The 22975-nt window shown below is 39.6% G+C and overlaps 1 protein-coding gene and 1 long non-coding RNA gene across 9 annotated transcripts in view; both read left to right on the top strand.

Annotated features, from left to right (window-relative positions):
* The window catches only part of CTNND1 (catenin delta 1), a 53712-nt gene extending 33783 nt beyond the window's left edge, over positions 1–19929 (top strand). For 4 of the 8 annotated variants that reach the window (XM_010994331.3, XM_010994327.3, XM_010994326.3 and 1 more), the window contains 9 exons: positions 480–607; positions 707–857; positions 1590–1782; positions 2138–2252; positions 2809–2896; positions 5626–5688; positions 6461–6564; positions 6976–7062; positions 7336–10233. In XM_010994331.3, coding sequence (XP_010992633.2) covers positions 480–607; positions 707–857; positions 1590–1782; positions 2138–2252; positions 2809–2896; positions 5626–5688; positions 6461–6564; positions 6976–7062; positions 7336–7347 — 941 coding nt within the window. In that variant the 3' untranslated portion in view covers positions 7348–10233. Of the gene's footprint in view, positions 1–479; positions 608–706; positions 858–1589; positions 1783–2137; positions 2253–2808; positions 2897–5625; positions 5689–6460; positions 6565–6975; positions 7063–7335; positions 10234–17491 lie in introns of those variants that run through there. The other 4 variants (XM_064492310.1, XM_064492311.1, XM_010994330.3 and 1 more) reach the window with 4 other exon arrangements.
* On the top strand, positions 10934–15641 carry LOC135322648 (uncharacterized). Its single transcript, XR_010383338.1, has 2 exons — positions 10934–14193; positions 14715–15641. It is a non-coding gene; the product is annotated as an uncharacterized LOC135322648 (long non-coding RNA).
* Positions 19930–22975: the final 3046 nt, after the last annotated feature.

The raw sequence follows: 22975 nt of genomic DNA, 5'->3' as shown, positions 1-22975 counted from the left end.
TGGGACTTAAACTTTACTTGTTATAAGAAGTCTCCTTATCACAGTCTGGATCTTTATATTCATCAATATGGTAAGACCAAAGTTCACAGCTCTCCATGGATATAAATAGTTAGCTGTTACTAAATCTTTGAGAGGCCCTTTTACTTAATCATGGTTAAGGTGGGCAGAATGACTCAGTTAAGTTAGAAGTAATTCATTTGAGATGAAGAATCTTTAACTCTTGAGTGCCTTCATTGAGTAAATGAATCCCTTGGGAAACAAGCAAGGCTAAAGCAAACTGGGAGAGAAGAGTCAAGGAGGAAGAAGAGAGAGGAGTTGGATAAATTATACTCAAGTCAAGCCTTGTAATTTTGCTTTTGGGTGGGTGGAGGGCTTAGGGAATCTAATGGTGTAGGAGCATAGACCCGTCACTCCAGCCAGCCGGAGCCTGTCATTGTTACTGAGAAGCATCCTCTGCTTTCTTGCCCTTTCTTGTGCAGGCTATGAACTTCTATTTCAGCCAGAGGTGGTGCGGATATACATCTCACTCCTCAAGGAGAGCAAGAATCCTGCCATCCTAGAAGCCTCAGCCGGGGCCATCCAGAACTTGTGTGCTGGGCGCTGGACGGTGAGTACCTTTACCAGGAGGTGAGATGACTTACTAACAAACTAACTAGTTTGGTACCATCTGTAATCTGTTTTACTTCTTTCCATGTGCTACTTGTAGTATGGTCGATACATCCGCTCTGCTCTGCGTCAAGAGAAGGCTCTTTCTGCCATTGCTGACCTCCTGACCAATGACCAGGAGCGGGTTGTGAAAGCTGCATCTGGAGCACTGAGAAATCTGGCTGTGGATGCTCGCAACAAAGAGTTAATTGGTAAGGAGTTGGATGTTAACTGTTACCTCAGCGTCTGGTACAGTACCTTTAATCCAGCAGGTACTAAATTTATTTATTGAAATGACTGAGAGGAAGGATCCTAGGCCCTCCCACAGTTTGTGAATCTAAGAGTTGGAGAGGGTTATAGTTTAATGGTTCTTTAAAAGACAGGAAGTGATGCATTAAAAAAATAGAATAATAATAGCTATTATTTATTTAGCATGTACTTTGTTAGTAGGGATTATTAAGCATTTCTGTATGTTCTCATTTAATTGTCACCACTTTACAAAGATCCTTTTTTTTTTTAATAGAATAAGGAAACTGAGGGTCAAGGAAGTTATGTAGTTTGGCCAGAGTTAATATAGTTCGTAAGTGTGGTAGAGCCCAGTTTTTGGGTTTTTTTTTTTTTCCTTCAAATTCACAATGACTCTTCTATTGAACTATGATAATATTCAATATGCTGTTTTCATTAGAATATCTGAATGGACTGTGTACCATGTTTCATTGTGACTGAAGGAGAAAACAAATAAAAGAATAGGAAGGATAATCCATTCATGGCTGTCCAGGTCCTTTGTTCTTTTGAAATGATAATCCTATAGGAGAATGAAGTTGATTTGTATGAACAGTACCTATACTTGATAGGATCAGTGCAATTCAGTATAGGGTTAGTCTCCTCAGAACCTGACTCAGCTTGTTCTCTCTGCACTTACTCCTCCTGTCTTGCTGCTGTAGGTAAACATGCTATTCCTAACTTGGTAAAGAATCTGCCAGGAGGGCAGCAGAGCTCTTCCCAGAATTTCTCTGAGGACACTGTGGTCTCTATTTTGAACACCATCAATGAAGTTATTGCTGAGAACCTGGAGGCTGCCAAAAAGCTTCGAGAGACACAGGGTATTGAGAAGCTGGTTTTGATCAACAAATCAGGGTGAGCTTAACACTTTAAGTTATAGCTGGAAAAATTTGAATATGAAGGGGGAGTTGCTAGGAAAGGAGCTTTTCCCTTTTGCTCTTTAATTTTTTTTCCCCTTGTTAACATACAAAATGTGAAGAAGTATGGCTCTTTTTTCTGTCTTAATGTTGATCCAAACATTGATAAGACTTCCATCAAACATTTTTTTTTGTGTCACTCTTTGAGTTAAAATACCAGACTTTGTGAGTGAGTATTTGCTCTTGCCCATTTTGGAATTTATATTCTTATGTTACATTGTATTAGAGAGTACAAGTTCTCAGCTTCTTCCCTGGTCTTACATCCAAATTTCATATGTTACTTTCCTTAAAAGGAACCGCTCAGAAAAAGAAGTTCGAGCAGCAGCACTTGTATTGCAGACAATCTGGGGATATAAGGAACTACGGAAGCCACTGGAAAAAGAAGGATGGAAAAAATCAGACTTTCAGGTAGAATAAATAACTCTTTGGACTGAGACTTTGATCTTTGTTTTTCCCCTTGGTTTCCAGTAATGCTTTTTGTGTTTGGTTTCTTCTGTCTCCCTATCACACTGAGTCTACTTTTGACGCAAGTCTCTGTTAGTGAGGAAATCATTTGGTTTACTCTTCCCAAAAAAGAACGTGCCTATAGTGCATTTGCTGCTCAGATAGCTCTGGTCTTCCTGTCTGTCTTAGCGTAGTGTGAACACTGGTGCAGTGAAGTATGGTGGCCTTTTTGACTTTTCTCCAAATCTGCCATAGCCCTTTGAAGGAGTTTATCATTTTCTGAGACTTTATCTCCTTCTGATAGTGTTTGGTACCTTTGTAATCTGTTCAGGAACATAAATAGAAGCCATTATATCCTAGTTTGTTTTACTATATAGGTATTTACGTAACCCTTATGAGTTACCTTTTGGTAAGAGTTGTATTTGGAAATAGGGACCTAAAAAGTCCCTGCCTATTAAGGAATAAGATGTTTGTGAATTCAGTACCCTGTGACATTATTGCATTTTATATTTGCCTCCAGGTGAATCTAAACAGTGCTTCTCGAAGCCAGAGTAGTCATTCCTACGATGATAGCACTCTCCCTCTCATTGACCGGAACCAGAAGTCAGGTACGGTGTCCAGGGGGCGTACCTCTCTGCTTTTATTCCACCTCTGCTCTTCTTTAGTGGTTTACTATCTATAGGATGTATATTTATTTCTGAAGGAGCTAGTTGTTTGGTAGAGGAGAGTAATACTTCACTTCAGGATTATAACATAGAAGCTGGTAGGCCTGAGCATTAGAAAATAAACAGGCAGCCTGGCTGTGGTCCCCTATCTCTGCTTGTGGACTTAAAATGAGTGGAAAGTGAACCCTACTCACCTTGTTTTCTGTATTGAAGATATAATTGGCATATAACATTGTATAAATTTAAGATGTACAACATAATGATTTGATATATGTATACAGACAGTCCCTTATCATGGTTTGGCTTATGATTTTTCAACTTTATAAGATAGTGTAAAAGTGATATGCATTACATAGAAGTCGTACATCGTATTTTGAGTTTTGATCTTTCCCTGGGCTAGAGAAATGCAGTGGGATACTCTCTTATGCTGGGTAGCAGCAGAGAGCCACAGCTCCCAGTCAGCCACACCATCACGAGGGTAAATAACTGGTACACTTAAAACTGTTCTGTACCCAGACAGCCATCCTGTTTTCTTTTAGTCTAGTATTCAATAAATCACATGAGATATTTTTATTATAAAGTAGTTTTGTGTTAGGTGATTTTGCTGAGCTGTAGGCTGATTGTAATTATTCTGAGTATGTATAAGGTAGGCTGGGCTAAGCTATGATGTTCGGTAGGTTAGGTGCACTAAATGCATTTTTGACTTACATTTTCAACTTAAGATAGGATTATTGGGAAATAACCCAATTGTAAGTCCAGGGAAGATCTACATATTTTTCCCTTTTAAATTTCCATATAATACTAAGTAATAAGTGTTTACTGTGGAAAAATTAGAAAATGCAGACAAACCAGAAAAATGGCAAGAAGAAGATCACTTATTTCTGTTACCCAGAGATAGCCACTGCTATTTTGTAATATCTTTTAAACATCACTATGTGAGCAAGCACACCCAAAAGATGTCATATATTTTGTTTTGTAAAATATTTTCTTTTTCACGTAAATGTATATTATAGCCCTTATCTTAATGCCACTTGGGTTTTGCCTCATTCAGGGTTCTTTTTTTCTTTTCTTTTTAATAGAGGTATTGGGGATCGAATCCAGAACCTCATGCATGCTAACCATGCACTCTACCACTGAGCTATTTCCCTTTCCTCCTCATTCAGGGTACTTGAAATGTGGTCTGAGGATCACCAAGTCTCTTGATGTTTGTGTTGATGGTGCAGAAGCAGTGGTGGCACTTAACTGCTGGGGGACTGAGCTTAAACCGGGACAGTGACACCAAACTAGACTAGTCATTGTGGTCTTCGTTGCCATGTACTTGCAGTTTGTAAAGATCCAGTTTCACTTAAGAATGTACTCGATTGTGCTGTAAAAATTATTAGCTTTATTGTTTTCTGCCCTTGAGTACACATCTGTTTAACATCCTCTGTTGATGAAGTAGGCAGTACTCATAAAGCACCCTGCTGCATTCCCCAGAGCATGGTGGTTATCTTGAGGAAAAGCACTCATGTTATTGTTTGAGTTACTAGGTAGACTAGCCACTTAAAAAAAAAACAAAGCTTTTTTTTTTAATGGAATACTATTCTTTACTTAAAATGACTGAAAAGACAAACTATGCTTATTCAGACTCGGGTATTTGACAGACATTTTCTCGAAATGATTGCAGTGAACTTGTCACTTTGAGGAAAAATAACTGACAGTACATGATGCCTCAATTGTCAAGTGAAAATTTTAATTTTGGAAAACTTATCTGCCACTGTGAGTCTGGTAACATCCCAATACTTAAAACACTTTTAAATGAAATCAGTGGTGATATTAATGAATGTGAGTTTTTAATATTATATCATGAAATGGGTTAACATTTAGAAGATCTGCATAACTCTGTGAACCAGTATGTTCCAAGTGAATTTCAAAATTATGTATGAGTAATTGATCAATTCAGAGTGCAAGACAGACCGGTGGGTTTTAATTTAACAGAGTATGAAGAGAGCATTAGTTTGGATTCAGATTCTACATCGCTGCTAACCTTAAAGAAGCTCTAATGTCGAGTATTAGTATACTATCAAAGAGTATCCACAGTTATCTGAAAAGACCATTAAAATTCTCCTCCAGTTTCCAACTTCTTACCTGTTATGAGGCTGGATTTTCTTTGTACCCTTCATCCAAAATAACATCACAACAGATTGAATACAGAGGCAGGTATAAGAATCTATCTCATCTTAAGCCAAACTTTAAAGAGGTGCAGAAATGAAAAACAATGCTTTTTTAAAAATTAAAAGTATTATTTATGTTAACATGGAATGTTTATTATTTTTTAATGAAATAAATCAACATTAAAAATGTTTAGAACAATAGATATTAATATTTGTAACCTACACCAATGAATACTCTTTGGACCTACATAATTTCCAAGACTATAAAGGGGCCTTGAGACCAAATAATTTGAAACCTTCTGGCTTAGTGAATGATTTCTTGTGTTAGAAGTCTGTAGGAAAGGGATCTTTTTAAGTCCCATGAAGGCTTTGTCTAGAGCCTTGCACTTGGTGTGTGCTCAGTAAAAATTTAATGGGTGGGAGGGGGAAGGGAGGTCAGACTAGGAAACAATTTTTTTATGATGAGTATAGATTTGAAGAGTTGGTTTTTGACTTGGATAACTTTCTAACTTCCTACAGATAAGAAACCTGATCGGGAAGAAATTCAGATGAGCAATATGGGATCAAACACAAAATCATTAGGTAGGTGATTAATTCCTGCCTGAGGATATGGAGTAATGGTTCATTGGGAGGAGGAGAACTGTCTGGCTCTGCAGTTCTTTCCAGTTCCTGAAAGAGCACTGGCTGGAGTTTTCCATTTGGAAGGATGTGACAAAACTGAGTAAAACCTGATCCATCTACTTTCCCCACATTCCCACATGCTTATAGGTTTAAAAGAAATCTTCATATGCCTCCCCCCCATTAGTACAGAATCAAATTTGTGTCCTTAAACTGTTACAGCCTTTCGCAGTCTGACCCCAGTCTTCCTCTGTCCTCTCTTCTTGTGCTCTGTTTCAGCCCACCTAGTCTACTTGGTGTTCTGTCTCTCCACTCTATACTTCTAAAATTTTGCTTATTTAATACCTCCTATTGGAATGTCCTTCCTAATTGCTTTCTAAATTGTCTTCATCCTTAAAGGCTTGGCTGAAGTCCTGCCTCCTTTGTTAGGTCCTTCCTAACAGTTGCAGCATACCTCACTCTCTTCTAATTTCAGTCCCCTTCATAGACAGATCTTTTCAGTTTAGTTTTATTATCGTATGTCACACCCTGCATATTTCATATATATTGCCTTCCCAAATAGATTTAAGTTTTTTTAAGTCAAGGACAATGAGACCTTAATACCTTTCTGGAACATCTGACTAAAGCTTAGTGCCCAGTAGAGGTGCCAATTCACACTTACCTGCTTAAAATATATTGTATAGTGGAAGGGACTGTCATGTTTCTGTGTACTTTTTCTTTTTTTTTTTTTAACTAGATAACAACTATTCCACACTGAATGAGAGAGGGGACCACAATAGAACACTGGATCGATCTGGAGATCTAGGCGATATGGAGCCATTGAAGGGAACACCCCTGATGGTAAATCCTCTTTATATACTGTTGTCCTTCTAAGGGTAGTTCTGTTTTGAAGCCTGAGTGTTTTGTGAAATAGGGAAAAGGTACCTAGTGAAAGACAGCATCCTTTCCTTGTAGGGATTTTTCAGGGAAAAAGTAGGAGTTTTGATTCATGTTGGGATTTCTTGGGCCATTCTGCCATGGTTGACATGGGGGAAGGAAGGCTGTAGATGTGTTACTTGTGACTAACGCCAGCTGATCTATTCTCACATTACTCTTTTTCTGTTCCTGCCTTTCTCGAATGTCTTGCCCTTCACTTACTATTACCTTGTTTTGTTTGGGTTTATACATGTGGGGATTTTCCCTAGGTCTGGCACACATTCATGAAGTTCCTGTTTTCTTACTCTCATACTAACAAATTGCATGTATTCACAGCAGGACGAGGGGCAGGAATCTCTGGAGGAAGAGTTGGATGAGTTGGTTTTGGATGATGAGGGGGACCAAGTGTCTTACCCCTCCATGGTATGTCCTCCAGCCAACCCCAAGTTCATCCTTGAGGAAGGAGGTCCCTGTGTGCCAGCAGTTTACCAATCATACTAATCTGATCAGTCTCCGCCACGTGGGGCTTGAGGGTCCTGCTTCTGTGATTATTACCTCTTAAGAGGCTGGGATATGCTGCTGGTGATCTGACTCTCCATTATGTGCTACTTTCTTCCCTCCAGATTTGCTTAACTACCTTTTGGTTCTCCTTATTCCCCAACCCTATTAACATCTCTTTCTCTTTTTTCCCCACAGCAGAAGATTTAGCGCCACTCTCTCCGCTACATCTGGGCTTATAATATATGTATTTTTATTTTTTGGTGGTGAAATGGACTGATGATTTTTCCCTTTCTTTGCTGGACTGTTGTGCCAACTGCCAGGCTGCCTCCTGCCCTTACAGCCCTAAGTGGCTGCCTTCTTCCCATCAATTCCTAACTTCTTCCAGTGAAGCTTAATTGTCCCTCCTCCCCCTCCAGGACCCCTGCAGTTATTTCCTGGAAGCCTGACTCAGTTATAAGCATATCTTGAGAAACTGCTGCAGATTAGCTCTTTTTGCCAGCTCTCCCTGGAACTCCTGGCCTTGTGTGGAAGGAGGGAGAGAGTGGGACTCTTCACTGGAAGCCGTGGGAAGAATTGGAAGTTACATGCTGTATATGCAGTGTCCAGCAATGTGATAAACCGATGGTTCTTAATCAAGATTTTTTTTTTCCTGGTGGGAAAGGGGCTGCTTTTTTTTTTTTTTTTTTTTGAGAATGGAAAGTTTGAGCTCTTCCCTCATTCCTAATGACTATTTTTGAAGCAAAGAAGGACGGCAACATTGGCACGTACCACCTGGCAAGGGCCCTTGACTAAGTGAAAGTCACCTAGAGCTGAGATTAAGAAACCTTGCTCTCCTCATCTCCAGGGCAGGGAGCATCAAGGACCTACAGACTCCATGTCTTCTCCAAGCCTCATGCCAACCCTGGGCTGCTGCTGCTGCCCCTTACTGAGGCTGTCCTTAACCCTTCTCTCCTATCCTGTGATAATGTCTGCTGACTTTGCCTGGCCATTTGCAAGAGGCTTTAGAAAGAGGAGAATATGTCAAGGAAGACTTTTTGGGTGAGAAGGAGCAGAAAGATGTCTTCCGGGGAGGAGAAGAACCCCTAGGAGGAGCTAGTAGGAATGTACATGAATCGTTTAGTCTGAAACTGGCAGGAAGTTTCAAAGCTGGCTTCCCCCTGCCCTTATTTCTCCTTTTCTCACCCTTATAACCCCATCTTCCCCTGCCTCCTCCCTGGATTGGTTACCGACTGACTAAAGGACTTGATGTACATAGTCCTGCCCCCTTTACCCTTAAAAGGTGGGGATCACCCCTGGCTTTGCCTCTTCTTTGTGCCTTTGGCCTGGGGTACATCTCCTCCCTCCCTTCCATGTGCCTTTCTTTGCCTCTGCAGTCTCATTTCTCATGATTTTGCAAATTATATTTTGTTGCTGTCTTACCCACTGTTGGCCCTGAACAGCAGAAAGAAGAGGAGAGGTGACCTAGAGAACCTCAATCTCTCCACTGGGAATTGGAATAGTCTCTGATTTCAGCCATAGCAAGCTTTTGCTCAACAGTATATGTTGGGATTTTGCAAAAATCCTGTTTTGATGAATCTCAAAATGAGGTTGGTGGGAGGAGTGAGTGGTGTGGCTCTTACTCCTTAGTTGCCCAGAATTGTCATCTCTGAAGGGGTTTTAGGGAAGTCGTGTCTGTCCCCTGCCCTACCCCCTCCTTTTAGTTTTGTGTATTAGTGGGTTGGGCTAGAGGAATCAGCTGCTATGCGGTTGATTATTTTTTTTAACCCCTTCCCTTATTTGCCTTTTACTCCTCCCCTTAATCTAAAAGCTCTGTTCAGTGCAACTGGAAATCTTTATCCTCCTCTCTCCCCTTTCCTTTATGTATTGAGGCTATGGGGTAGGAGACAAGTGCACAACCCACTACCCTCCTCCCCCTTCCCCTAAGCATTAAAATTCCTTATTCACCCCTTTCCCCCCTTCACATTTCTTCCCTCTCCTTTTCTGGCAAAAAAGGAGCCTTTTCCTCTCTGTGACCCTAAGAGCATACTGCACAGGGGAAGTCACCCCCATCTGGACCTGGCTCCACTCATGGTTTCTCTTGTCTTCTTCTGCTCTTTTCCTGGTGCTCTTTTTCTCGGTGGGGTGTGGGTATTAGAACAGCCATGGGCTTTTGGGGACCTTTAACTGTCTTTTTTTTTTTCATTTATAAAAACACTAAACATTCATTTCCAGAGAACCAAAAATCCCACCTTCCCACCGAACACTACTAAGGGGCATGTCTTCTGCTCCATATCTTTTCTGTTTTTCTTTCTCTCTTGTTAATGCTTTTAAAAACAAATGAGTTTTTTTTATATAAATAAAGTTTTTAAAGTGTGTATGTGGGGGGTCTGTGTCATTTCTTCACTTCAAGCTGTATTTCTTCCTCCTTTTCATCTTGGTTACTTCCTTATGTATCAGTGTCTTTTTTTCTCTCCAGAGCAACCAGAAGGGGGTTGTACCAGGATGGATTTATTTTGAGCTCAATCCCAACTCTTAACAAGGAACATCTTTAAAAATATATTTAAAAATCCCCCTGAAGATTCTTAAAAATTAAATGTGGCTAAGTAGAGTACAATAATCTTATTGCTAACTTAGAGATAGGAAATTGAAGTATAAAGAATTAATAACTTCCTTAGTCACTGGGATTTTTTTTGCAACATTTGACAAAACTAACATTGAATAAAGCTCATTGCAGTACATGACCCTCTTGAACATTTATGGGAGGAAGATTAGAAGCTACCAGCTCCAACCGTCATCCTAACAAATAGGAAAATGTAGAATTAAAAGGCTCCCTGGCCATAATGTTTCTTCTCAGGCTATCTGCAGTCCTTTAGTGAGAAGACAAGGGGCAGGCCTATAGCTTCCTTTGTGTCCTACCAAGTAGTAATGTGGGTGGGTGGCAAATATTTGTTGGATTACCAGGGGTGTCTTTATTGCAGATGTCAAGGATTAAGACCTATGGAAAGATGCTTATTTCTTTGGGATTCATATTTCCTGTTACATACTAAGACTCGAGAATTTATGTAAAATGCTTTCTGTATGCCCAATCTTTAGATTAAAAATATATAGCTGCTTCTGGTGATGCTCATGTCTCAATTTTGTTGAACTAGGTCTTGGGTATTAAAACTTTCTTGGGTAGTGAGATCAGGAGATCTAAGTAGTATTGCTGATACCCTTTAAAGCTTGATTCATGTCTGACAGTTTTAGATGAAGCACAGAACCAAAAAGCTATTAGAGTTTGCTTTCCAAAGAAGTTTGGTAGCCCTAGTTGGAATGATTTTTTATTATCTGTGTAGAAAAACCTGGCTACTGGTGAATAGCCAGTATATTCTTTATTATCCACTGGCATTGATCTATATACAAACCTTACTCTTCTCCCCTCTCCCTCGATCAGTCCATTTATTTTATCTCATTCAATAAATATTTACTCAGCATCTTCTATATGCCAGGCATTGTTGTGGATGTCAGGTTTAGATTAGAGAATGAAACAGATCCTTTCTCATACAGACTACAATCCATGAAAATTCTATGCAGCTGAGATTGGTATTTTTTCAAAACATTTCTCTGCCCTTAACTAAAGGTATTAAGAATGATCTGTGAAGTCCTTGTGTCTTGTTTCTTGATACTTAGTAATGCTTTTGAAGTCTATCTCTTACACCAGCTTTAGGAATCCTGTGGGTTTTGCCCACTTATTCCTGGATCCTTTAGAGACTGAGCCCCCCCACCCCCCGCCCGCCCACCTCCCTCCCCTCCTTAGGTTGTAGGTTATGTTCATCCACTCTTCTGCCTCAGTGAGGCTTTTTTGTGAACATGTTTGGAATGGCTGTAATGAGTCTTGCTGTGACATTCTGACAAAGTTCTAACCTCACTTGGCCACTTGTTCTTTCTTGCTGAACTAATGCAATTTGTTACAAATTAAAAGTCTCACCTAGAAAGAACTAAGGACCATCATTCTAGATCATTTCTCATTTTGTCTATCTTTATATCTGAAGTATAGGATAGTAAAGGTTCATCTTGTTATTTTCATAGATGGAGTTATAGACCAACTAGATCTGGCCTTACAGATCTGAGCAAGTACACAAGAACTACCTGGGAAGCTTGTTAAAAAGACATTCCTACACTCCATTTCCAAAAACTGCTTCAACAGGTGGGACTCAGGAGTCTGAAATCTTGTTAAGTAACCTAGGTCATTCCGATATCTGTGGTCAGTTAATTGCAACTTGAGAGACTGATCTAGAGACTTGCTTAAGATTTCAGCCTCAAACTAGAAGCCAGGATGACTGGCTTAACACCACTGGCAGTAATACTGATTTCATGGGGGTGGTGGTAAGCACAGTAAAGGAGAGTTCATAGAGGAAACAATGTTCTCTCAAAGGAATGAATTGCTTACTTTGAAATTTGATAATAGTGACAGGCTATGTAGCATGTGGGTAGGAGAGATTTCTTTTGCAATTAATGTCATGTAGATAATACCCTGAGAGGTGGCCTTAGCCCTTGATATAGGGGCCTCTAGGGCATAGAGAAATTCCTGAAGCTGACGGCTATAACAAAATCTCACCTCTGGCTACAACGGGTATCACAACAGGGGAGCAAGTGACCCCACTGGCCAAAGCCAAGGAAGTATGTATGGAAACTTAAATCACTCCTGAGAGACAGCCTTTGTTAAGAAAGCGCATGTACACAAACCGCACACTGTAGGAGCGAATTTATTTTTCATACAACCTTAAGACCTCTTGACTTTCCTGTTGTCTCTGTCAGGTAAAGCATTAGTTCATCAGCTGATCCATCCAGAATTTAGGGGCAGACATGGAGAGGAAGCTGGAGGAAGTGAGGTAGGGAAAGCATCAGTGAAAGGAATTATCTTGTTCTGTCTGCATTATTATGTCCTGACTTACATTTTTTCCCCTTTTATGCAGTACGAAATAACCAGGAAACAGCCAGAGTCGCCTATCCACGAATGGATTAAGAGCTTTACCCCTGTTCGTGTAATTTAGGAGCTTGTGGCAACTAGCTTTTTTGTTTTTTTCTAGTTGAGGAAAAAGTGCTGTGCTTCTTACCATATACATTTCTATCTTTTTTGTTGAACAGGACAGATTCTTCCATTTATTGAGGATACAGAAGGGATTGCTATCTTGCTGTCTTTCCCTAGATATCTTGCGCTTATGGACAAATAGTTTGAATGCCATAAGGCACTTGTATCTGTGGTAATGTGCAGGCACTTACTCTGCTCTTCACCTCAGTCTTTTTGTTCCATCTCTAGGGCAAAGTTTATCATTGGTCTTTTGTAAACTTTGGACTCTGGGCCTTTTTACAGCCCACTCTTGTTATGAGAATCAAGGGTCGGGGGAGTGTAGTGTATAGTTGGAACTAATTCAGGCTTCTGTTTTCAGCACTGTGGTGGATTAGATACTCTGAAAAATACTTTCAACAGAAACAAGATGCTCGGTAAAATGTATTTATAAAAAAAAAATCCTTATAAACACATTGCTGAACAAGCACAAAAGTAATGAATCCATAGATCTTCAAAATGAAGTGAAAACTGGAATCCTAGGAAGTGAACAACTGCTAAAGCTAGCTTTACTGTTTTTGCCAAACTCAGCAGGCTGTAAACATCTATTTTAGTGACTACGCAGGATATGGGAAACGAAATGAAACTAAAGTAATTGCAGGTAAAGCTGGGATCCCCTCAGTGTGAAGGTGCACAAGAAATAAACTCTGTAGAGTATAATGGGGGCAGCAAAGAACTTACTTGTTTCAGCCCTCTTGCTGTTACCCCAAGACTGGGTTTGCCTCTTGGTGGGTGTTGAGCCAGAAGAACCAAGCCAAAGTTGGGGAGAAGGGAGGATTTATTGCAGCAAGTAAGGAGAACACCAAGGATCTCTCCCAAAGCAGTGGCTCTATGAACAGCAAAGTTGGGGAATTTTTAAGCCCAAGGGTATATGCATATTCATAAAGTGGCTTGAGCAGAGGAGAATTCAGCATCGAATTGGGGCTAAGGTTGACAGAGCCCAACCTTCAGCTGATTGAAGGCAAGAGGGTCAGAAAAGGTTATTGTCATCTTCCCTTAGGTTCCAGTGGTTGACTGATCTTTACCATTGAAACAGAACTGGGAGTCTTTACAACTGACTTAATATTATCTTTGTTGTTGTTACTTCTCTTGCCTGATAACAGTTCTTTTGTTCCCTTAAGATCATTATCACTGAGACCTGTTCAAGGGCAAATATTGTGGCCAGGTAGATCACAAAGTGGCTTGGGGCTAAAATGGCTTCTCTTGTAAAAAGCTACATTTGGTTCTTTTCCTCAGGGGACCCCCCTACCCTATCTGCTTACAGTTGGTCATACCTCCAGGTGTTTTCAGAAGCAAATGTAATCCCTCTAAAGCTTCAATTCTCATATATAATAACTTCCAGGGCAAATGAACAGCCTTGCTCAAAAATTATAAGATGCACAAAGAAATGACACAAGTGATGGGGGGAGGGTGTAGCTCAGTGGTAGTGTGTGCTTAGCATGCACAAGGTCCTGGGTTCATTCCCCAGTACCTTCATTAAAATAAATACTAAAACCTAATTACCCACCCCCCAAATAAATTAATTTGTATGCCACTGAGGTTAAAAAAAAAAAGACCACAAGTGGTAAGGGGGATAAAAGAGATGCAGAAGCTGATCCTTGAATGCTTCAGGTGATGACACTATTACACAGACTAATGAAATAACTGTTGATTAATGAACTAAAACAAGCTTGAAAATAAGGACAATAACCCAGTAGATTTGGGAGGGCAGGGGGGGAAGCCTTTCTGCATTAGAAATGAAAAATACAAACTTGAAATAAAAACTCAGATTAAATTGGAGAAATTGAAGGGGTGCTAATGACTTGGAAAATCTCAAGAAATCATACAGAATACAGTCCAAAGAAGGAGAAGGAAGAATGGAAAACAGCAGAGAAGTTGAGAGACAACAGAGGACGTGAGAATGAGAAGACCTAATTGCTATCTGGAGCTCCAGGAGGAGATCATAGGAAGAGGCAATATTCAAGGAGGTAATCCTTGATAGTTGATAAATTTTCAGATTTGGTGAAAGGCACCAAATCTCAAATTTGGGAATCCAAATGAATTCCAAGCAAGATAAAAGAACCCATGCCTAGAGACTTCAAGGTAAACGCTATCTTGAGCAGCTAGAGATAAGATACAGACTACCAACAGAAAACAGCCCCGATGGGGGACTTCTCAGCATCAACAGTGAAAGCCAGGAAACTGCAGGATGCTTACCCTTCATCCTGTTAACAAAAGAACTATTTTGATAGAAATTGATCCTGAAACTTAAAACAAATTTTTTAAATTGAAGTTTAGTTGATTTACAACGTTAGTTTCAGGTGTACCAGCACAGTGATTCAGTTTTACATATACATATATTTTTTTCAGATTCTTTCCCATTATATAATAAGTAACATGTTATTACAAGAAATTGAATATAGTTACCTGTGCTATACAGTAGTAAAACTTTAAAGAAAGCTAATTCAAAACATTTTCAGACAAAAGCAGTATTTGCCACTCCAAACAGGTAATACAGGATGTCCTGAGGCAGAAGGAAAATGATCTCAAATGGAAAGTGAAATGCAAGAAGGAACACTGACCAAAGATAGTGGTCAACGATGTTGGTGAAAGTAAGTAAGCAATAACTGTGAAAGCAATATGTAGTTTCTGGGAGGGAAATACGGACTAGAATTAAAATACTGGACAACGATAGCATGTAACTTGAGGTGATGAAAGCACTAATTTTCATGTTATATTCGGGAGGAAAGTAAAGATATTGATTAACTTAAGACTTGTGAAACCATACATATTAGCTAGAATAACCACTAAAGAATAGAGCATGTCACCTTCAAACGTAGAGATGGAAGAAGGCAAGAGGAGGGTAGGGGATTAGATCCGGTTCTACCTCTGACAGAACAATCTAAGCTTGCAGGGTACCAGTTACAGGAGGTGGTGAGGAGCCTACTTCAATATTACGGTACTGGGACATAGTATGTGCAGATGAAGTTAAGTGTGTGCAGGAAAAGGACAGCGAGTGACGTGTGAGAAGGGGTGAAGAGAACAGTTCCAAGACAATTTCCATTAGAGCAAAGTTGAAATAAAAATTATTTGCTGGCTGGTGTGTGAGTTGGTCAATCTGACTTAAAGACAGAATATTTTCATATCTTGTTGAGTGAATTGTTCACTTCTCCGGCCCCTCAGGATATGGAAACTTAGTTTTATGCCAGAGGAAGAAGAGTTAAAAGGTTGAATCTATGCCCTCAGGTTTCCAGGCCCCAGACCCCCCTGAACAAGATCCAAACACTATATATAGGAAGATCAGAAGAGAAGCAAATCATCCAAAAATGAAACAGATCAAAGCAAACCCTACTCTCTTTGTTGCTAGTTAACTTTTCTTGGTACTGGGAAGTCATGCAATCTTTAAAAAAAAAAAAGAAAAATTGTTCCTAAGCCAGAGAGTTCTCTAATCTCCTGCCCCTTGTGACGTCATCAGCATTCTAGGGAACAAACTCCAGTCCTTTTAGTCCTCTTTCAGGACCTCCTTTCCCTTCTTAAACACTGATTGTGCTACCAGGGTTCAAATCTTACCTGCTTCTGACTTGTCCCTGATGGAATTCCTACAGAGGATCCTGGCTCAGCCTGATCTCACCATGCCTCTTCTGTCTTTTTGAAGTCAGGCCCCAAGCTCTCCTCTCAGTCTGGTTAATGTCTGACTGGACACTTGGTAGCTCAGCTATACTCCATCTTTACTTGTAAAGTGTCTTAAATTCTGGTAACTCTTATTCTGGTTACCACGTTGCCAGTTGCTTTGTAACTTGTATTTTACATAATGTCACTTAAGTGATAACTGACTTCTGAAATAAAATCCTGGCTCCATTAATATTTCATTCATCCTGCAAATATCTGTTCAATTACTACTATATACAGAGGCGAGGGCCAAAGGCTGTTCCTGTTTTTGAGGCGTTCCAGCCCCAGGGATAGAGACATTGAATTTATGTCAGGCATTACATTTATATGTTTATAAGCATTATTATAATGACACATTTCTACATTAGAAGAGGGGTGAGCTCTCCTGGGAGGGAGGGTAAGGCTTCACTGAGAGGTGATGTTCAGGTTGGTTTGAAAGGATAACTAGCATTCCACCAGCTGGAGATGTGAAGTCATGCAGAACAGACAGGGTAATGTGCAAAAGTATTGAGGTGTTGGTATTGTAGGTGAGGGGAAGTTTATATAAAAACATTTTATCTAATAAATGGAGTGATTGAAATAGAATATCACTATTTTCTAATCTTTAATAAAAAGACCTTAGGCGTTGAGCATCAACAGCTGCTAACATCACAAAAGGAAACAATCAGATACCACCTACAAAGTAGTTTTTAAAAAAAAAAAAAAATTCAAGCCTGAGTCTGATCAAACCTCTATATCCAGTTAGTATTTTATAGGAAATACAGAGGATTGGGGGAGATGTTAATCTGCTCCACGAGGATGCAGTTAGCAAAATGGGGAAAGAATTACAAAATAAATAACCTAATTCTTAAAATAACTGCAAAAATGATGGAAGGATATCTACAGATTAAAAGAATCAGTTTCCATAGATTAAGAGACATCAGCAATCTCAATGCACCAGCCTTATTTGGATCCTGATATAAAAATGACAGGAGAAAACTGGAAATTTGAACACTAGATTCTTGATTTTATTAAGGGATTATTACTTTTTAGGTGTGACACTGGTATTGTGGATTATAATTAATTCCTTGTCAATGTAAGCAATGTAATGAAATTCTACTGGATGAAATGTTATGAGGAAGTTTGCTTCTAAGTAGTATGGGGCAAGAGTGAACAGGGAAGTATAAATGAAACAAGATTGGCTGTGAGCTGGTACCATTAAAGCTGGGTTACGGGTATATGGAGGTTTATTATAATATTTGATTTGATATTTATGAATTTTTAATAATAATTTTTTTTAATGGCAAAAAAAATTTGGGAGCTAATTGTTCCAGGTAGATGAGGCACAGGGGCACTTAGATAGTGGCAGGTAATGGGACTAGAAGGAAGGATGGTGGTGGCAGTTGTAGTGCTTGGGTTATGAAGTTCTTTTCCTGCCATATGCAGGCCAATGGGTTTCAAACCACCATGGACACCTAGAGTTCTGTGGTGTTGCCACCAGGGCGGCCACAAGGATGGAAGGGTGGGGCTGAGCAGAGGGGACACGAGGTCACTCACACATTTTAATAAGAACAGCTTTGCTTCTGACTGTTTTATTAAATTGGGCTTCTCAGTAATTCATATTTCATTTAAAAACAGGATTCTGAGGCATTGAAAATTGTCTCTAACCACTGGAGGAACAGTTGAATATTTGAAGACTCTCACTTGGGCTGTGGGCAGAAGATTGGAGGTAGGGAAAGCAGCTAAGAGACTGTTGTGATATCACACATGAATGAGAAGTTTGTTTTGAGGGGAATTCAGCTAATGAAGATTCGGTCCAGGAGGTGAACCTTTTATGATAGTATTTGTAATACTTGTTTCCCAGTTTGCAAAGGACAACCAAGAGGGTGTGGAAATATGCTCATTCCTTTAACAAAGTCAGTCTCACTGAGCACCTCCTAGAGTCGGGGCTGGAACGCCGCTCCCTCCTCTGTCCCATTCTTGGCAGAGCACTAGAACTCGTCCTCCTTGCTGCAGTCTCAGCGTCTTCGACCAGTCTCTAGTCTGGTCCTCCTGTGCACCAGGACTGATGGTGTGGGGAGGAAGGGAATGCTGCCAGTTATCTGGGCTCATGGTGACCACTTCTGTCATTGCTGCCCCCTCTCAACTACAACTGCCTCAGATCGAGCCCACCAGGACTACTTTACTGTCTCCAGCTTCTTATAGGAGGTGAACTCCAAACTGTAAAACCCACCAATTAAGCACCTTTTCTTCCCTTATCTCCACAACGTTGCCTAGGAAAGTCCACCCACCTTCCCCCCATTACTCTCCCTTGGAGATGATGTCACCCTAAGCCACACACCCACACACCAAGCTCCTGGGGCTGATAAAAACAGCCATTAACATTCCAGACTTACAGGTGAAAACAGTTCAGGGACATCCTCATGGTTCTGCACCTCTTTGGCTTTCGCATCACTCCATCCTGCGTCTGCTTGGTTTCTAATAGTTTGGCTTTGTAACTTTCTGTTCTTTTTTCAAAACCCTACCCTTGCCCCTCTGACCCGATGCCCGAGTGAGCTTCCCTAGTTCTTTTTGTGCTCATCAAGACAGTTCTTAGCCTTGCTGAGTTATGGAACTCCTGAGAATCTGGTGATAATTATGGACTTTCTCCAGAGAAGTGCGCACACACAGTATTTTGCCTACAATTTCAGACTTCCTAGATTTTTTTTGGTTATTGTTTATAATACTTCTCTATTATCCTTTTAATGTCCATGGGACCAGCAGTGATAGCCCCTCTTTCATTCCTGATATCAGTAGTTGGTGTCTTTCTTTCTTGGTTAGCCTGGCTAGAAGTTTATTAATTATAGTGCTCATATCAAGAAACAGCTTTTGGTTTTGTTGATTTCCTGTTTTCATTGACATTGATTTCTGCTCTTATCTTTATCATTTCATTTCTTCTAGCGTCTCCAGGTGATTAAAGCTGTGCTCAATGCATCAGGAAGCCTTTTGGTGGTGGTGGTGGGAATTGTTTGATAAAAATACATCATTCTTGGTTCTACCCCAGACCCATTAAATCAGAATTTCTGGTGGTAGAGCCTAGGAGTCAACAATTTAAACAATCTCCCTGTTACTTCTTTTATTTATTTATTTTTATTTTAAAAACTTACTGCAGTAGAGTTGATTTACAATGTTATGTTAGTTTCAGGTGTATAGCAAAGTGATTCAGTAATACACACACACATATATATTCTCTTTCAGATTATTTTCCACTATAGGTTATTATAAGAGTTTGAATACAGTTCTCTGTGCTCTACAGTAGGTCCTTGTTGTTTATTTTGTGTATAGTAATGTGTATATGTTAATCCCAAACTCCTAATTTATCCCTTCCCCCACCCCCTGTTAACCCTTAAGTCCACTAAAATTTGAGAAAATCTTCTCTAAAGACTCAGTTTATTGTCACAGTCTATTCATCTTCCCCTCCCAGCCACTTAACTGTTGCTACAGGAGTTCAAACTCTAGAGTCCTGTTCCTCATCCAAAGAAAGTAACTACTTTCCTCTAGGGCTATAGTGAAGCCTCTTGGTGGAGGAGCTCTGGAGTCTGACACCGGGACTGGGTTGCTTTCATTCCCAGGCATAGTTCTAAAGTCAGAGAGCCAAGCCATGTCTGAGAGACCCATGTTTCCCGCCTTCCTGTGATCCATCTTCCGTTAGTTCTTTCTATATTCACTTTCTCCAGTCCTGCTTGGAAACTCCCTTGGTGTGGAGGTGCAGATTTCTGCCCAAAGCAAGATGTCTTGTGCTTCTGCATGTCTTCCTCGTCTTTGGCATATTATTCCTTTGGATCGCAAGTGGTTCAGGTTAGAGGGCTTTGTAAGTGGGGTAGAGGGATACAGAAAACAGAAACCTTAACCTACAGAATCTAACTGGACCTGCTGGCATTTAGGAGTTAAGGTTCTTTTTGGAAGGGGGTAATTAGGTTTATTTACTTACTTAATTTTAAATGGAGATACTGGGGATTGAACCCAGGACGTCGTGCATGCTAAGCACACACTCTACTACTGAGCCATACCCTCCCGTCACTTTTTTTTTTTTTTAAGCAGAAGATAAGTCAGTTATTATAATTCTGGGTCCTGCCATCCAGAGGCAACCACTGGTAACATTTTGGCATCCTTCCACCTAGTATTTTCCTATTAAAAAAGCATAATAGAGTTTATACAGTATGAACAACAGTTACCTGCTTCTCTTGTCTAACGTTGTTTTATAACATTTCCCAGTTAATTCTTCAAGACTATCATTTTTTTTTCATGGCTGCATGATATTTGATCAAATGAACATAACGTTATTTATTTAACTCCGTTGTTGAATACTTAGGTGTAATACTTTTGTATAGTATTAAAAATATGCTGTAATAAACATCTTTGTGCATAAATCTTTGTCAATGGGGTTATTTCCTTAGAAGAGGAATTTCTGGGTCAAAAGTTAAGAACATTTTTAAGGCTTTTGATATACTGTACCAAACTGTTTTCAGGAAAGGTTAGCTGAATGGCAATGTCTTTCCACACATAGAAGTTGCACTATGTAACAAAAATACTTCAAAGGGTTTGCGCATAAGCAAGATGTTACAATGAAGTGTGGGTACATGGGGGGAGAGGATCAATGGGAACAGCACTTTTTCTCCCCTGAGGTGGAGGGGGGGTCCTTTTTGTTCACACTAGAAGTGTAACTTTTCAGTTCTGCACCACATCCTCTCAGAGACTTCAGGCCTGAGTAAATATTATGACAGAGTTTTAGATTATGAACCCAACCTAGTTTGCCATTGGTATTGTCAACTCTCAGGAGACTTGCCTCCTTTGTTCTTGTTCTTTCTCCTGTGGCTAAAGTTATTTCCCCTTTGGCGCCTCTGCTAAGACTCCTGCTATCTTTTCCCCAGGCAGTTCCTGCCTTAAAATTGGAATTCAGTTTTCTTCCTTTGGTAGGTAGATGTCCTTGCTGGCTGACTCTGGATCCTTACCTCCCACCCATGCTCAAGAGTGGTTTTAATTTTTCAGTTTCTTACAGTTCCCTCCATCCTAGAACTTGGAGCATGTTCCCCAGAGACTGGGCTGGGGAAGAGCTCCAGGGTTCTGTCTTATCTTAGATTTCCTGAGGTTCATTTGCACATGAGGTGCCCTGTTTTGCCCACTACACCTCAATTAATAAGTGAACACATCTCTGAAATTTTCTAAGGTTAAACTGCTTGAAAAATTGGAAGATTAAATTTAGATTATCTTCTGACATAGATGAAAAACTCCTGGGTACTAGTCCTATTTCTTCCTTTAACCAGTTGCATGACTAGTTTATTCTATGTACTATCTGGGCCCCAATTCCTCATCTGTAAAATGAGTCATTTGGGTATTGTCATATTTAGGTTCTGATGGTCTGTTAGCTCTAGTAGGCTATGATTTGAAAGGAAATAGAGTTGTTTTTAAGGTTCACTTGCAGAAACCAGGGACATAGAAAGCTAAGAATAAAGATAAACTCACTGGGTGATGAGTAGATCAATTGTAATTCAAAATGTTAAATGGACTAGCGCAGAAATAGGTCCTACTCTGCGTAAGGCTGCGTAAAGCATCACAGATCCGAGGGAAGAAATGTCTGTAAATGGTGTTGGGATGATGGCATTAACAGGAGAAAAAAAATTTTTTTTCCCTCCCGTACCACATACTATACTAATTTAAATTTTAAAAGTTATATTTAAAAAAGGTAAGAGAAACAAGTGAATACTAAATCTTGGGGAGAATAGCTTGCAAACTTTAAAAAAAATTACAACAGACTATTTTTTGGAGTAGTTACAAAAAAATTGAGTGCAAACTACAGAGAGTTTCCATATAGTCTCACTTAGTCTCTGCCTGCCCTGAAGCAGTTTCCCCTATTAACATCTTGTATTTGTGAGCCAGTGTTGATTGGTACATTGTTATTAACTAAAGTCCACAGTTTACATTAGGCATCACTCTTTGTGTGAGTTTCTCTTTCTATGTGTTCTTGACAGATGTATAGTGATATGTATCCACCATTACAGTATCATATAGAGTGGTTTCACTGCTTTAAAAATTCTCTGTGCTCCTATTCACCCCCTCCTCCTCCCTAACCCCTGCAACAGCTGATCATTTTACTGTCTCCATAGTTTTGTGTCTTCCAGAATGTCTATAGTTGGAATCATACTTTATGTCCCTTTTTCAGATTGTCTAATTTCATTTAGTAATATGCACTTAAGATTCCTTCGTGTCTTTTCATGGCTAGATAGCTCTTATTTTAAAAAAATACTGAGTAATATTTCATTGTATGGCTATACCATGGTATGTTTATCCATTCACCTACTGAAGAACATCATGGTTGCTTCAAAGTTTTTTTTTTTTTAATTTTAAACCAACACTAACTTTCTGTCTGGAACCTTCTCTGAAAGGTCCAATCCAATCCATACCTGCCCAGCCCTCAGTTCCTGTAATATTTATTTCAACCAAGCAGTTTAGGCTTTAACTAAATACAGCTGATCCTTAAACAGTGTGGGAGTTCAGGGCTCAGACCCTCCACACAGTGGATGACTTTACAGTTATCATCTCTGTGTAACTTTACAGTTGGCCCTGCGTGTCTGCAGGTTCAGTCAATGTCAGATTGTATAGAACTGTAGTATGTATTTACTGGAAGAAAAATCCCCATAGAAATAGACTCTTGTAGTTCAAACTAGTGCTGTTCAAAGGTCAACTGTACCTTTACATTTGTCCCTAATTTTACACTTTTTTAAAAAGTAAAAATAGATGTAATTTTTTAAAAAAAATTGAAATATAGTTGTACAATATTATGTTAGTTTCAGGTGTACTACATAGTGATTTGACATTTGCATACATTATGGAATGGTCAACATGGGAAGTTGAGTAGCCATCTGTCTGCATACAAAATTATTGCAGTATTATTAACCATGTACCTTATTCTGTATATCACATCCTCATGACTTATTTATTTTATAACTGGAGGTTTATATCTCTTAATCCCCTTCACCTGTTTTGCCCTACCCCTATTCTCTTCCCCTCTGGCAACTACCCATTTGTTCTTTGTATCTATAAGTCTGTTTTTTTTTTGTTTGTTTGTTTTGTTTTGTTTTTTTT

The sequence above is a fragment of the Camelus dromedarius genome, chromosome 12 (assembly GCF_036321535.1).
Source record: "Camelus dromedarius isolate mCamDro1 chromosome 12, mCamDro1.pat, whole genome shotgun sequence".
Classification (NCBI taxonomy): Eukaryota; Metazoa; Chordata; class Mammalia; order Artiodactyla; family Camelidae; genus Camelus; species Camelus dromedarius.
This window is presented reverse-complemented; position numbering and strand designations above follow the sequence as displayed.